Here is a 16,453-nt window from a genome sequence, read left to right as displayed (position 1 = left end):
ATTGAATGTAAAACAAACTTTATGCTAGATCCTAATTACAAATAAAAATGTAAACATTAAGCTGAGAGATATGAATAGCAAGAAAAAGAAACTTACTTTGAAAGTTACTGTTGCCTTTGTACAGTAAAATCCTATAGAAACAATAGGATCCTTCAAAGTCTGAGATTTCTGCTGATGCATGGTTGATGTTGGATCATTTCCAAGGTAGTCTTCCTCACCATCATCATAACTCACAATTGCAGGCACAAATGACCAGGCCCATGATACCCATCCCTGTGACTGTTCATCCTCTTGCTGTGAATACAACTCTTGACCTTTGTACTGAGAAGGATAAGGCATATCTATTCTTGTTTCATCTTCAACACCTATCAATCAAAATAAAATGACTTTAAATAAGTCAAAAGGATTTAAATTTAAAAAATTAGGAAGGTAAATTCTGTTAATATGTATCTCCCACATCTTTCTTTCTACATAAAAAGTATGACCAAATCATACATTGGTTATTATTTTAAACCAATAATTTAGCATTACCAACTTTAAGTTTCTACATGTTATATTGTGTCAATCTCCTTTCTTTTTTTTAAATATATATATATTTTATTTCAGAGAGGAAGGGAGACGGAGGGAGAGAGAGAGAGAGAGAGAGAGAGAGAGAGAGAGAGAGAGAGAGAGAGACATCAATGATGAGAATCACTGATCAACTGCCTCCTCCTCACTCCTTACTGAAGAATTGAGCCTGCAACCTGGGCATGTGCGCTGACTGGAAATCAAACCTCCTGGTTCATAGGTTGATGCTCAACCACTGAGCAACACAGGCCAGGCTCACTCTCCTTTCATAGGCCATAATTAATGTTATATGGAAAGCATTTTACCACATAATTTTATTTTACCACATAATTTTAAATGTAGTTGATAAATAAAATTAATAAATTCATTTATTGGCATTTCACTCATTAATTTAAACAACAAAAAACCCTACTTCCCAAAAATAAGGCTAGAGTGCTAAAAACTGACTTTTCTTAGAAACATAGTATCAGAAAACTACAAGAAAAGTTCCTGATTCCCTGATGCACCCAGAAAAAAAAGAGAGAGAGAATGGCAATTACTCTGGACAAAATGCACACCCCCCAAAAAATAACTACCCCAAAGGATGAAAGCAAATGTTATAATGAAATTATTCTTATATATTGTAAAGAAAATAATAGCATTGATGACTCTTATTAGCATGTAACATAAATTAGTATCTTTTCTTATTCTACAGATGAAAAATTATAGCAAACAATTTTTATTTGGTTACAAATTAACAGAGACTAAAGGTTTAAATTCCAGCTGCTCTTATTCCATCTTGTAAAGACAAATTCCACCAGTCTCTTAACATTATTGTATCTCAAGGGCACATGCCCGGGATTGTGGGCCCGATTCCTAGTAGGGGACGTGCAGGAGGCAGCTGATCAATGACTCATCATTAATATTTCTATCACTCTCTCCCTTCTTCTCTAAAATCAATAAAAAATATATTTTAAAAAAGAATAATTTACTAGGAAATCTTGAGGTTGCACTACTTTAACTTTTGTATAATATACATTCTGAACACTTTTACCTATTAGAAATATTAGTTATTTTTAGCATGCAGAAAAAAGAAAATCAAAATAGTATCAAGCATGTAGGAAAAAAATCAAAGTAGTGCCAAACAACCAAAATAAAATAATGCCACCACATTAGAACTGTATAGCTCAATCTAATGTATTTTTGAAGTTTCACAATTATGAAAACACTTTGTAAGAACAACAGTTCTAAAATAAATTTTTATTATATTTACCTGTTATGTTTCCTGACATATCTTTATTATGACAGGTAAAGTCTTCAGTTTCTCCATCTTTAACATTGCTTATTTCTCCATAGTAAAGAGCAATCCCAAGTTGCATTATACGGATAAACATAGGCAGTTGTTGATCTGTGATAGAAAGTTTCAAACTCTCTACTAAGGTGTGAATCTGTATTTTGAAAAAATAAAAACACCAACAAAATCATTTTTAAAGGGCGTATCTTTTAGCATAGGGAGAGAAACGTTAAATCTTAATTGGAATAGCATAAGAGAAATAGTAATATCCCAAACATTTCTAACATTAAAGCCAAAACAATAGTTTATTCTAAAATCTTAGGAATTAAACAAATTTTGCTCTGATCAATAAACTTTAGATAGAAACTATATTAAGCCAAATGATGTAAATACAAATAAATAAAAAGATATAATCACACTAGATTTTCAGAAAGAAAGTTATGTAACCAAAATACAGCAGTACCCACTTATCTGCGGGAGATAATTCCAAGACCCCTAGAGTATGCCTGAAATTCCAGTTAGTACCGAACCCTATATATCCTATGCTTTCTCCTAAACATACATATCTTTTCCTTAAAGGAAGCACTTGAAGGCTTCTCTTTGGCCTATCCAAATTGCCAGCATCACTACTCTTGCAATTAAGAGCCATTAGCAAATAAAATAAGGGTTACTTGGACAAAAGCACTGCAATACCACGATAGTGGATCTGACAGCCAAGAGGGCTACTGAGTGACTGACGGGCAAGAAGCACATACAGCACGGATGTGCCGGACAAAGATGATTCACATCCAGGCAGGATGAAGAAGATGGAGTGCGATTTCATCTCACTACTCGAAACAGTGCACAACTTAAAACATGAATTATTCGCCACCCCAAGTCAAGTCTCCTTCCATCACCTTTTATTCCCCATTTACCCCTCTCCCTCCTCCCCTCACAACCCCACCTCCTTTGCTCTGGTAATCACCATGCTATTGTATGCCAAAGAGAGGTTATATTTTAATTAAAACCTATAAAATTTCATTAACCAATGTCACCCCAATAAATTCAATTAAAAGGTTTAAAAAACAACTTATGAATTGTTTATATCTAGAATTTCCCATTTAATGTTTTTGGATCAGAGGTGATTGAGGGTAACTGAAACCATGGAAAGCAAAACTGTAGATTAAGGGAGGATTACTGCACCCACTCTATAATGCTAAGAGTATGGTAGTACTGCCTCCCCTTCAAAAAAAAAAAAAAAAAAACAAAGACCTCTGTCACAACCAAGAATAAAAGTTTCATGATATCATTTTAGTAAAATTTTAATCACTCTTTCCAGCTATATTAACCAAAAGGAATGCACACACATCCTAAAAACATGTTAGGAGAGAAAATTACTAATATTTAACTATAGAAATATGAACATAATAAAGTTTTGATTGCCAAATATGAAAAAACAAGGGAAATATATGTTTGGGAAATTTTTTCAAACAAGTTTTAAATAATAGATTTAAACAAGACAAAATTTATAACATGAATCAATTATAAGTATTAAGTTTAATTACTAGGAAATAGGATATATAGAAGTCAATCAAAGTTCTCCTCATAGAAAGAGACATCAATGGAATCTAAACACAGCCTCAGTATAATGGTTTCCTGCTGTTATATAAACATGGAATAGAACCAATTAAGCCATAAAGTCAAGTTTCTTGGAAGGTTTATTTTGACTCACTGGTATTTGAGTGTCTATGAAACATAAAAAAGAAATAATGGTAATCATTATATTTTTAGAACTAAAGACAAAAAATTTGTACTTGAAGGTGAAGAAAGCTGTATTGGGGGGAGGGTTATAAATGCCATATTCAACTAAGAATACAGATTTCTTAAAACTGGCCTTAAAATCATACACTGAACAGACCGTGAAGAAGTAAGAAAATGGTGAGGAGGGAAAGAAGGGGAGAAGTGTGCAGGACAGACCTGTCAACCTCTTCTTCATTTAAGATTTCTCTTCCACATCCTTTTATTTTGTTTAAATGTTTTAAAAATAGAATTTTTACTTTAAAATAGTTGTAAACTTCTAAAAACATTGCAAAGGTCATAGAGAGAGATCTCAGATATTCCTCATCCAGTTCCCTATCGTTAACATTCTGTCACCAAGTGGTACTTTTGTCATAACTAAGAAATGAACATTGGTATATTACTGTCAACTACACTCCATGCTTTATTCTGATTTCATTAGTTTTTCCACTAATGTCTGATCTCTCTTCCAGGATTCCATCCAGGAAGCCACCTTGCATTTAGCTGTCATGTTTCTTTAGTTTCCTCTGGTCTGTGACAGGTTATCAGACTTTTCTAGTTTGTCAATGACCTTGACAGTTTTGAGGTATACTAGTCAGGTATTTTGTTGACTGTCCCTCAATTTGGGTCTATCTAATAATTTTAATTTTCAAACAAATTATATTGATTTTAGAGAAAGGAGAGAGACACACACACACACACACACACACACACACACACACACCACAGAGAGAAAGAGAGAGAGAGACATCACAATGTGAGAGGGGAAACATAGAATGGTTGCCTCCCACACTTAACCCTGACCAGGGATCAAACCCAAAACCTGGGTAGTGCCCTGACCAGGAATCAAACCCACAACCTTTCGGTGTACGGGACAATTATATAATTGTGCACAAAATTCGTGCACTCGGGGCGGGGCGGGGCGGGGCAGGGGGACGGTCCTCAGCCCAGCCTGCACCCTCTCACAGTCCAAGAGTTCTCAGGGGATGTCTGACTGCCTCGGAGGCAGGAGAGGCTCCCACCACCGCCAATGTGCTCGCCAGCTGCAAGCCCAGCTTCTGGCTGAGTGGCGCTCCCCCTGTGGGAGCACACTGATCACCAGGGGACAGCTACTGCATTGAGCATCTGTCCCTTGGTGGTCAGTGCATGTCATAGCAACCGGTCATGCTGCTGCCATTCCTTTGATTTGCATATTAGCCTTTTATTATATAGGAAGTGACCACTCCATCCCACCCCTAATAATTCAAGTACCCACCTGGCACCATACAGAGTTACTACAATAGCACTGACTATATTTCCTATGCCAGTGGTTCTCAACCTGTGGGTCGCGACCCCTTTGGGGGTTGAATGACCCTTTCACAGGGGTCACCTAAGACCATTGGAAAACACATATATAATTACATATTGTTTTGTGATTAATCAATATGCTTTAATTATGTTCAATTTGTAACAATGAAAATACATCTTGCATATCAGATATTTACATTACGATTCATAACAGTAGCAAAATTACAGTTATGAAGTAGCAACGAAAATAATTTTATGGTTGGGGGTCACCACAACATGAGGAACTGTATTAAAGGGTCACGGCATTAGGAAGGTTGAGAACCCACTGTCCTATGCTAAACTTTCCCTGTGACTATTTTGTAACTGCTTCTAAATCCCTTCATCTGGTATCCCCAAACCCCCACTCCCCCCCTCCCCCGTCCTGCAACCATCAGCTTGTTCTCTTCACCTATGAGCCTGTTTCTATTTTATTTGTTCATTTATTTTGTTCTTTAGATTCCACATTGGGTAAAATCATATGGTATTTGTCTTTTTCTATCTGACTTATTTCACTTAGCATAATACCCTCCATGTTATCACAAATGATAGTAAGATCTCATTTTTTTATGGCCAAGTAATATTCCATTGTATACATGCACCACTGTTTTTTTATCTATTCATCTACTGATCAAAACTTAGTTGCTTCCATAGTTTGGCTATTGTAAATAACAATGCAATGAACATAGGGGTGCATATATAATTTTAAATTAGTGTTTTGGGTTTCTTCAGAAAAATACCCAGAAGTGGAATTGCTAGGTCATAGGCAGTTCCCTTTTTAATTTTCACCACATCCTTTTAAATATTGTATGGCAACAGTGATAAACAATCTTAGCAAAATCAATGACAAAAAAATCAACCTTTTATATAGACAGATAGATAGATAGATATAGGTATCTATCTATCTATTATTTATATATATATATATATATATATATATATATATATGGTGAGACAAAAGGTTTACAGTTGTTCGTACGGAATATACAGTAATTAATAATATAGGAATAAACTGTTTCACGTACTCACAACTGTAAACCTACTTTTGCCCATCCTGCATATTTAAATATGTATCTTTAAATATATATTTTGTATATTTTTATATGATATATATCCAAAAAATCAGTAAGATTAATCGCCAGTAGAAAAAGAGACAAAAAAAATCTAAATGGATTTTTCAAAAAGCAAATTATAAGTGAACATATTCTCAATAAATGTAACTTAACTAATAATCAAATAAATAATTAAAATATATTTTTTTTTTTGCTCAATAAATTGGCAAGTTTTAAAACATGAGCATACTTAAAGATCACAAGTGTGTAATATAAGCACTCACTTAAATGTTCATGAGCATTTATGCTGGTAAAACCTTTCTGGAAACAATTTTATAATATAGATCACAGGTCTTAAAAAAGTTTAAGTCCCTCAATATGATATTTGCAATTACAGAAATCATTCCTAAGAAATTAATCAGATATGTGTTCAAAGCTAAATGTGGAAACTTTTATTCCTCTGAAAAACAACTAAAAAATGTAAATTTTCAAAAATGGGGGAAATGTTAAATTAATTATGTATCCTTATAAAATTCTCTCTCAAAAGATAGAAAAATCATAAAAAGCCTACTCAAAATATAAATAAACTAAAAAAACACTTAAACAAACATACATGAGAGATTTTCACAAATAATTAGGGTATCTGGAACATTTTGGGAAATCCCTCGTTGAGGTGATCAATGAGGTTCAACCATGTCCATATTTCTTAGGACTAGAAGTTGGAGGACTGACGGGGCTAATTCAAAATGGTAAATCTTACATCACAACACATAGTATTAATAAAAAAAAAAACTCAAACTTTTATTTCAGTTAAGCATAATATGTTATCTTATATTTAGTGATTACCAGAGTCAAAAAACACATACACCTGTACTGGTATCAACAACCTTATTTATATTAAGGAGTGTTGTATAATAAAATGTCAATTTTGAGAACACAAACTTACTTAAATTCCAATACTAATTTTTCTCAAGTTCATTTATTTTTACTTTCCTCTAATTTAGCTACATCCTAGAACATACAATTAAATTTGTACTAATGATCAATAAGATAATTTTATACAGTAAGGCTTCCATGTATCCATTACTTGTTTGCAAAATATATCTTGGATCCACCTTAACATTCTTCAACTTTACTAGCAGGTTCAAGACTAAAGATGGAAAGTAAGCCCATTATCCTGAGACAGAAGTAACAATTCTACTGAATTAATACTCTTCCATGGTTATCTTTGCCAAAGAAGCTAATTTCAAATATAGAAGGGATAAGTAACAGAACTTAAACAAACCACTATACACATTGGCAGGGGGGCGGGGGGAGGGGCACTCATGACTGAGCACTACCAAAGAAAATCAGGTGGATTTCATGTATAAATTTAAGTATCAGAGAGCTACATAAAATCAAAAGTTTTACATGTTTTTTTAATGTAAAAATAATACTTCATGCAGCCATACCCGAACAAGCACAGTAGTCAATACCTATCTATGTTCAGACTTAGGGCTCACTTTTCCATTACAAAATTTTAGTATTCAGAGGCATGTAATTCAATAATAAAAATTCATTTCACATTAAAACTTCGTTATCAAGATCACAAATCACTTTGGGAATTCTTTTTCAAAGATACATTAGTAGATGGAGGTTTAGAAAACAGTTATGTAATCAAAGGACAAAAGATTTACAGTTGACACTATACACATTGATAATCATACCAATTTCTTGGAGAACAACAAATTTTCATATGTATCAAAAGACTTTACCTGAAAAATTCCCATAGTCTGATATTTTAATTACATTTTGAAACCAAAGGTCAAAAGCTAATATTTCCTGAACCAATAAGATATCAGGTTAGCAAATCAAGCCTTAGAAATTTATGGAAGAAAAAGAAGAGAGAATAACTACAGCCATCCGGCCATGCTAAACAAATTACAAGAATTTAAACACAGCCAAAACCGGTTTGGCTCAGTGGATAGAGCGTCGGCCTGCGGACTGAAGGGTCCCGGGTTCGATTCCGGTCAAGGGCATGTACCTGGGTTGCGGGCACATCCCCAGTGGGGGATGTGCAGGAGGCGGCTGATCGATGTTTCTCTCCCATCGATGTTTCTAACTCTCTATCTCTCTCCCTTCCTCTCTGTAAAAAATCAATAAAATATATTTAAAAAAAAGAATTTAAACACAGACTGATAATCAGTCCATTGTGGGCATAAAAATACTTTTTTATATGATCTCTTCTAACTACTTGAAGAAAAAAAGCCACTAATAAACAGCTGGACAAACTAAAAAGGAAACTAAAGTCACACATACACACACACACAAAAAAAAATAGGTCCCCAAGTATCTCTTCTAGAACACATAATGCAAAATGTTATAAACATAATATAATAAATAATATAAAATAGAACTTATAAATATAACTAAAACTTTTGTATAAAAACAAATGGCATAAAAATAAATGGCATATACATTTATGAGGTTAATTTCTTCTTAGTTTTTTAATAATAATTAGCATGCACAGGAGCCAATAAACAAAATAGAGACATACAAATCAACTACCAGAAAAAGAAACACCTACTTTAATAACAGATGGCATCTTGGAATTTAGGTTATCATATGTAAAATGCAGACGAGTTCTGAAGGAACATTTATATAATAAAGGGTCCTGGTAAAACTCTATTTTGCCACTAGCATTCCGTTTATCAAGACAAACTGTACAGTCTGAAAAGTTGATAACTTTTCTCAGCACCAGATCAGTGGCTAAAAAAGAAAGGAAAACATTTTAAGTAAAATAAAAAGTTACAGAAAAAAGGCAACTATTATTTATTAGTACAAGTAGTAATGCAAATAAGATTAATAGAGCATTAAATATATGCTGCCAGAACCTATGCAAAGAACATCTCATTCATTATATCCTTTAAATCTTCCAACAACTTTATAAAATAGGCACAAAAATCCTCATTTTCTGTATAAAGAATTAAATAGAGACCAAAGAAATGAAGTAGCTTATCCCCAATTTGCTTGACACCTAACCTACAAATTTAAGACAAAAATTGTGGAAAATTTCATTATATTTTGCTATCTGCAACGAGATATTAAATAATCTATAATAATAAAAGCGTAATATACTAATTACACCAGACAACCTTCCGGACGAAGCTGGGCTACAAGGGAAGCCCAAGTTCCAGGTGCCAGAGTGAAGCCAGTGCCAGCAGCTGGGTGAAGAAAGGCCTACTCTTACACGAATTTCATGCATTGGGCCTCTAGTAATAAAATAAAATACCTGAGAAACCATTTAGTAGTAGTCACTCATTTAATATTTATTTTAAACTAAAAAACTTGAAGCTATGATCTAAACCTGCACTCTCCAACATGGTAGCAACCACTGATACATGGCTATTTAAATTTATACATGAATTAATTATCATTGGCAAATATGTTCTCCCATTCATTCAGTGGGCTCACTTCACATTTTGTTGATGGTTTCTTTAACTCTGCACAAAGTTTTTTAGATTGATGTAGTCCCATTTGTCTATTGGTTCCTTTGTTTGCCTTGCCCAAGGAACTAAATCTGCAAAAATATTGCTAAGAGAAATGTCTGACATTTTACTGCCTATGTTTTCTTCTAGTATGTTTATGGTTTTGCAACTTAGATGTAAAGCTTGGAGAACACACAAAAATGAAACTGTACTCCAATTTTGCTCATTGCTAGTTGTATGCCTTAACTAGGTGCCGGGGTCCAACCCCAGCGGGTCCAGGGGTCCCCAAAGGTGTGGACGGAGTCGGCGAAGAAGGAATGACATGGAGACAGTGTTCAGTTGATCAGCAGCCTAGCCAGGATCTCCAGCCAGGATCTCCAGCCAAGTTCTGGTCTGGATCTCCAGAGAGGTTCTGCTTAGGATCTCCAGCCAGGTTCTGTGTCCATGTTCTCTTGCTAGGAGTCTTTAATCCGTTTTGAGTTTATTCTTGTATATTAGTGCCAGCACTTTTAGGAAATACATATCATGGCAAGTCACAGATAAAAGGAGCTCACAATAGTCTCCTTAAAATATTTTCCAAAAATACACATTTCTTACTCTAACAGAACATATATAATTTATCAACAAATGTTAATTAACATCTCTCCTGATAAAACTAATAAGCAGTGTCTATTTTCTTCACAACTATAGTTTTGATGTTAATACAGTGCCTAGCATATGGAATATAATAAAATAGTAATAAATAAATGGTAGTGATTAAAATTGTATTATTACTTAGATATTTTAAGATAAGCAGGAGAGTAAAGTATGTTAATAGTTAAAGGAGGTTTCAGGAGTATCCAAAAATCCCATATGTACTCTAGAATATAGAAACCTAAAACATAAATCAGTCAGATATATTGTTTGCCATTACCAAGTAATGTGAAAGCAACATACTCTTTCCTCCTTCAAAAACATTAAAAATTTTAACTTAATATAATTCAGTTTTTATTGCTATAGCCCACAGCATTGTAAATATCATACATCACCTTTGAAATAAGCATGTTATAGCTAAGAAAAAAATTAAAATTAAAAATATTTTTTAAAAATCTTGGATTTCTGCCCTAGCTGGTTTGGGTCAGTGGATAGAGCATCGGCCTGTGCACTGAAAGGTCCCAGGTTTGATTCCGGCCAAGGGCATATGCCTGGCTTGTGGGCTCGATCCCCAGTAGAGAGCATGCAGGAGGCAGCCAATCAATGGTTCTTTCTCATCATTGATGTTTCTATCTCTCTTTCCCTCTCCCTTCCTCTCTGAAATAAATAAAATATTAAACAAAAAAAGTCTGGGATTTCTTAATCTAAGGTTCTATTAACCTCCTATAACTGCATGCTAGATTTTACATATGTAAATTTTCCCAGTCTGAAGGCCTACAGTTTTCATTAGATTCATCTAAGAGCCAGCTGGCCCAAAAAAGGTTTAGAATCCAAAAAAATGGTTTCAATAAAGGAGAATCTATAGTATTCTTGATATTATTTACTCACCAGAAATATCCATGAATGCACGATCCCATAATTCACCTACAGTATAGCATTCTGCAGAAGTTATGTTGACTGAAAGAACAATATCATCTTCAACATATTTCAGTATGAGATTATTTATAACAATGTTTACATTATTTACAACTCGTCTAATCAGACTCTGTACATAACCTACAATACAGGAAAAAATGCAATTAGCCACAAGTCAGTCAATAAATAATTATTTCTTAAAATATTATTGAGCATAACGTACATAAAAGGTGGGTAAGCTCAGCATATTTTGCAAAAAAGAAACTAACACTTAGATAGGTAAACAGGTTTATCAAAGTAACACAGCTAATAAGCAGAAGATCCAGCCAAACAAACACTATTACAGCGAAGTCCTATATAATAAAGGATTCATATACTAAGAGAAACCACATTTACTGGAAACCTTTTAATCCCTTCCTACCCTTCCCTCTGAGAATCTTCAGTCTGTTGCATGCTTCCATCCATGTCTTTGGATCTATTTTGTCAGTTTATTTTGTCCATTAGATTCCACAAAAAGTGAGATCATGGGATATTTGTCTTTCTCTGGCAGGCTTATTTCACTTAACATAATGCTCTCCCAAGTCCCTCCATGTTGTCTCAAAAGGTAAGAGATCCTTCTATTTTACAGCTGCATAGTATTCCATTGTGTAAATGTAATACAGTTTTTTTATGCACTCATCTACTGATGGACCCTTGGGCTGTTTCCAAATCTTAGCTATTGTAAATAACGCTGCTATGAACATAGGGGTGCATATATTCTTTCTGGTTTGTGTTTCAATAAAAGAACACTCACTACAGATGGATTTTTCATCCATTTTTAAATATTTTTCCTCAGTTTCCCATAATACTGATAAAGTTGAGATGAATAAGGCAATTCATCAAAATAAAAGAACCCAATATCTAAAAAGAACTACATCTACAGAAGACTATTTATGTTTCCTTATTAAAAATGCAAGGTCAAAATAACAGTGACTATACAATGGAATAAATGATACACCACATCAAATAACTTAGTTCTAAGAAAACTACAATAATCCAAGTTCCTAGCTGAGAAGTAGCATCACTTTACAGAGATATAAAGTATAGAGAATACTGAGGTGAGGAAAGATGCAAAATGAATAAATAAATGATATAACCTTAAAATGTGTCTCTAAATATGAATTGTCAGGATATCTTACAGGATATGCTAAGTTCAAAACTCAAAACTGTTATTATTAGTAATAACTCAAGGTCTTGGCTTATATATTACTAACTGAAAGGAAACTGTATGCTTCAAACCAGTCAGATTCAAACTCTTCTGACCCCTCTCACAGTAAGAAATATTACATCATTACTCAGCACAAGCGCACACATACGCAAAAGTTTCTTGAAATATTACTACCCTGTACTGCATGATGTACGCTACCAGGTTTTCTATTCTATGCCACATATTCTTTAAATTCACACCATGACCCACTAAATGCTTTCATAATACACTAATTGGTCAGGAATCATAATCGGAAAAAGACTGTTCTAGATATCAAGAATAGAGCTTGCAATGAAAAGATTATATATTGACTCATAGTCTTTGCCTATTAGAAAGTCACTCAACCTTCAGGGGTGTAAAACAACTATTGGCAACACCAAAACATTTTTCAATAAGCATCTCTGGATTAATGTAAATGTTCAAACTCTAAAATAGTAAACACAGATACTGAAGAAAAAAAACAAAAAACTTTGCTCTAGAAAATTCTGAGAGCAAGAATTCACCTCTTAATGAAAGAAAATTAATATAATTCCTGGGCAGTATAAGGTTACCAGAAATGAGTCCTCAAATAACCATATGACTTAACCTTGAAATAAAATGATTTACCATTATCCAACTGGATTCTCAAATCATCCATTTTTTTCCCTTTTGCAAGATTGTTTAGCTGCTGTACCTCCCAGTAATTGCCCAAGAAGTTCAGTTACTTCCTAAAGCAACTCCTTAACTGTGATTTCTGTCAGCATAAAAGAGGATATGAGTCCTTCTATTAGGTAATGCAGAAAAGCACATGTTAATCCAAAAGCTACCTCAAGTAGTTCAGGTAGAACACAGCTCTGCTTTATACCACTAAAAATAGGATGTTTTATGTTACGTTTATGTTTTTATGTTTTATGCTCCTAAAATAGACCACTTCTCCCAATTCTGGATGTCAGTATAAATTCTAATACCGACTCTAAAAAAAAATCACTAAAAATCTGGCACCTATTTTGAGTACATGCAAGTTAGCCCATAGAAGGTTGTTATCTGTGAAATTCACAACTGACAAAAGCTTTAAATTTTTCTTAAGTCATTTCTTAGAAGAAAAATGTGCCTTGGCGGTTACTCAATGGTTAGAGCAGGGGTCCTCAAACTTTTTAAACAGGGGGCCAGTTCACTGTCCCTCAGACCGTTGGAGGGCCGGACTATAGTTTAAAAAAACTATGAACAAATTCCTATGCACATGCACATATCTTATTTTGAAGTAAAAAAACAAAACGGGAACAAATACAATATTTGTATTTGCATGTGGCCCGCGGGCCATAGTTTGAGGACCCCTGGGTTAGAGCAATGGCCCTCGCAACAGAGGGCTGCAGGTTCAATTCCCAGTCAAGGGCAGAGACCTGGGTTGCAGGTTTGATACCCACCTCCAGTGGGGGTGGGGGGGTATGGAAGGCAACCAATTGATGTGTCTCTCTCACATCTCTCTCTCCCACTCTCTCTAAAAATCAATTAAAAAAAATATCCTCAGGGGAGGAGAAAAAGGAAAGGGGAAGGGGAAAGGGAATGAGACTCAAATGTTAAACCTAAAACTGATTATTCTTTGCCAGGATTATTCTTTGCATATTATAAAATGAGCTGGTAGAATAAGTTTGGGGGGTATATGTTATTAGAAATTTGGAGAGGTAAAAAGGTTGCCCAATTAAGAAATAGGAAAAAGCTACAGTTTAATTTAATTTACAGGTTAATTTAAAACACCAGGAATTTTTCCCAAGGAGTTAATTAGCAAGAAAAAAATTTAGAAAGCTCCAAAACCACCACACTACTCTAAGTAGAATTAGAAATGTTCAGTAGCCAAAACCGGTTTGGCTCAGTGGATAGAGCGTCGGTCTGCGGACTGAAAGGTCCCAGGTTCGATTCCGGTCAAGGGCATGTGCCTGGGTTGCAGGCATATCCCCAGTGGGAGATGTGCAGGAGGCGGCTGATCGATGTTTCTCTCTCATCGATGTTTCTAACTCTCTCTATCTCGCTCCCTTCCTCTCTGTAAAAAATTAATAAAATATATTTAAAAAAAAGAAAAAGAAAAAGAAATGTTCAGTAATAGAATATCTTCTGGCACCTTCTCCAACTATAGCAATTAATCTATTCTACAGTCAGAGAGATTACTGAGGCCTTTTAGGTACAGAGTTCTGAAGAATACAGAGCATCAGTGTTAACATCACTATAACACTAGTTTAAAATGTTCCATTCAATCGCTTCTCGGCCTTTTGGCTAAGATCAAGTGTAGTATCTGTTCTTATCAGTTTAAAATGTTCCATTCAAATTAACTTAGAACATACATTTGAGGGAGGAGGGCTATGAAATTGTGTACCTAATACCAGCCTCTTAGAGGTAAAGCACATGGTGCCAGAAGACTGACAAAAATTAACTAGGTTAAAACCAGCAGAAAGCCTTCAAACCTTTGGCACAGAGAGCAAGTGTATACCAATGTCACCTACATCTCAGAAAATAGAAGTGACTGATAGATAAAATAAAAAAGAAGTAACTAATAAACAATTCCTAACTGTAAAAAGACAGCAATGCTTTGGCCATAGAACATGTAATGATCATTGTTTTTTTTCTTCATTAACACATTGTATGCGGGAAACGTATTTATACGTTTTACGTATTTATACATTCTACCAGTGTAGTAGAGCGTGGGACACGTATTAATATGTTTTTTATAGACTAGCGGTAGAATGTGGGTAACGTATAAATATGTGAACTAAAGTGATCGTAATTTTACTGAACATTGCCATTTGCACAAAAAATTAGCAAAAATGGCCCGCGCCACCTGTTAGCGCGCGATAAAAACTACCAGCAAACAATGTGTCAAATAGTTATCAAGTAACTTTTATAAGTCACTACTGTTCCAGGTAAATAAAATTTTCAGAAAATAGAACAAATGGTCTCTCCCAATTAAAAAACTCAGTATCTCTGGTACTGAATTTTATAGTTTCTAGAAACTCCAAACAATCTAGTGTCTTTCCTCTGAGCCAGGAGGACAAAAATATTGTGTGTGGGAAATCAGAGGCAAGTTTTTTCAAGGAGAGGACATAAAAAAGAAACGTAAGGAACAACCTACTGCAAGAGATTCAAAGTTTAAATGAAAGACATTCCTGAGGGCTCTGGATTCAACCTGTTCTAAATTCATGCAACAAATGCACATGCACATACAGTCTAAATATTTCATAGCACTAAAGAATACCGAAAGTGTGAATTCTACAAAGGGTTACAACAATTAATAATAATTGAAATGCTGGCTTTGTCAAGCCCATGAGAAGCTACCTGGTGGCAAATCAGGATCTGTGGGAGCAGCCTGCTGAATTCTTCGAGGTTTCACTGATGATTTTGTATTCTCAGTAGTACTAGGGTTGGTAGAATTAGAACCACAGCTTTCATGGTCATCCTATATTGATTTTAAAGAAAGCAGCAAGTAAGACCTCCTTTAGAAAACAAAAATTCTTATTTGATACCATACTAAGAAAATGATCTATAATAATAAAAGCATAATAAGCTAATTAGACTAGACGTCCTTCTGGACGAAGCTAGGGCTGCAAGGGAAGCCCCAGTCCCAGGTGCCTGCTGCGGCTGGAGGGAAGCCAGGGCCCCGGGTGCCAGAGGGAAGCTGGTGCCGGCAGCTGGGGCAAAGAAGGCCTATACTCTTGCATGAATTTCGTGCATTGGGCCTCTAGTACAATAATAAAAGATTAATATTTTACATGATAGTATGGCTTCAAATGTTAGCGATATATCAGCAGAAGAAAAAATGTGTTTGCAACTCCAATACAATCGAAAAGTAAAATATTTACTATCATAAACGACAAAGAAAATTTTGCATGAAATTATATTCATTTTAAGTTAATACAAAACAATGTTTCATTCCATGAAACAACTTCACCATTCAATCTTTACAATGACATCTTCTGTTATTTTGGGGGATGTTATAGACTCTAAATACTGAAGACTACTACTATGAATAAAACTTTACTGTAATTACTTTTAGTTCGACTTACATCCTTAAAAATGTCTGTAGTCATACACTTCTGCACAACGTTAACATTAAAAGCACACTATTAATTTTTGAAACATATGGTTGTCTCAAAAGCCCAGAAGTAAAACATGTTCATTAAAGAGATGTGAAAAAATTCCAAGTGAACTGCCAAAGCTAGCATAATTATAAAAA

General features: G+C 34.5%; 1 protein-coding gene across 1 annotated transcript in view; it reads right to left on the bottom strand.

Annotated features, from left to right (window-relative positions):
- VPS13B (vacuolar protein sorting 13 homolog B) overlaps nucleotides 1–16,453 on the bottom strand; it is a 610,900-nt gene that overhangs the window by 578,805 nt on the left and 15,642 nt on the right. The window contains exons 4-8 of the mRNA XM_081111114.1: nucleotides 15,556–15,676; nucleotides 10,980–11,147; nucleotides 8,558–8,739; nucleotides 1,820–1,994; nucleotides 97–365 (exon numbers count right to left, since the gene is read on the bottom strand). Of these exons, the coding sequence (XP_080967240.1) occupies nucleotides 97–365; nucleotides 1,820–1,994; nucleotides 8,558–8,739; nucleotides 10,980–11,147; nucleotides 15,556–15,676 (915 nt within the window). The remainder of the gene's footprint in view (nucleotides 1–96; nucleotides 366–1,819; nucleotides 1,995–8,557; nucleotides 8,740–10,979; nucleotides 11,148–15,555; nucleotides 15,677–16,453) is intronic.

The sequence above is a fragment of the Myotis nattereri genome (assembly GCF_964212035.1).
Source record: "Myotis nattereri genome assembly, chromosome: 17".
NCBI lineage: Eukaryota > Metazoa > Chordata > Mammalia > Chiroptera > Vespertilionidae > Myotis > Myotis nattereri.
Note: the sequence above shows the minus strand (reverse complement) of the source record. Positions and strands in the feature narration are given on the sequence as shown.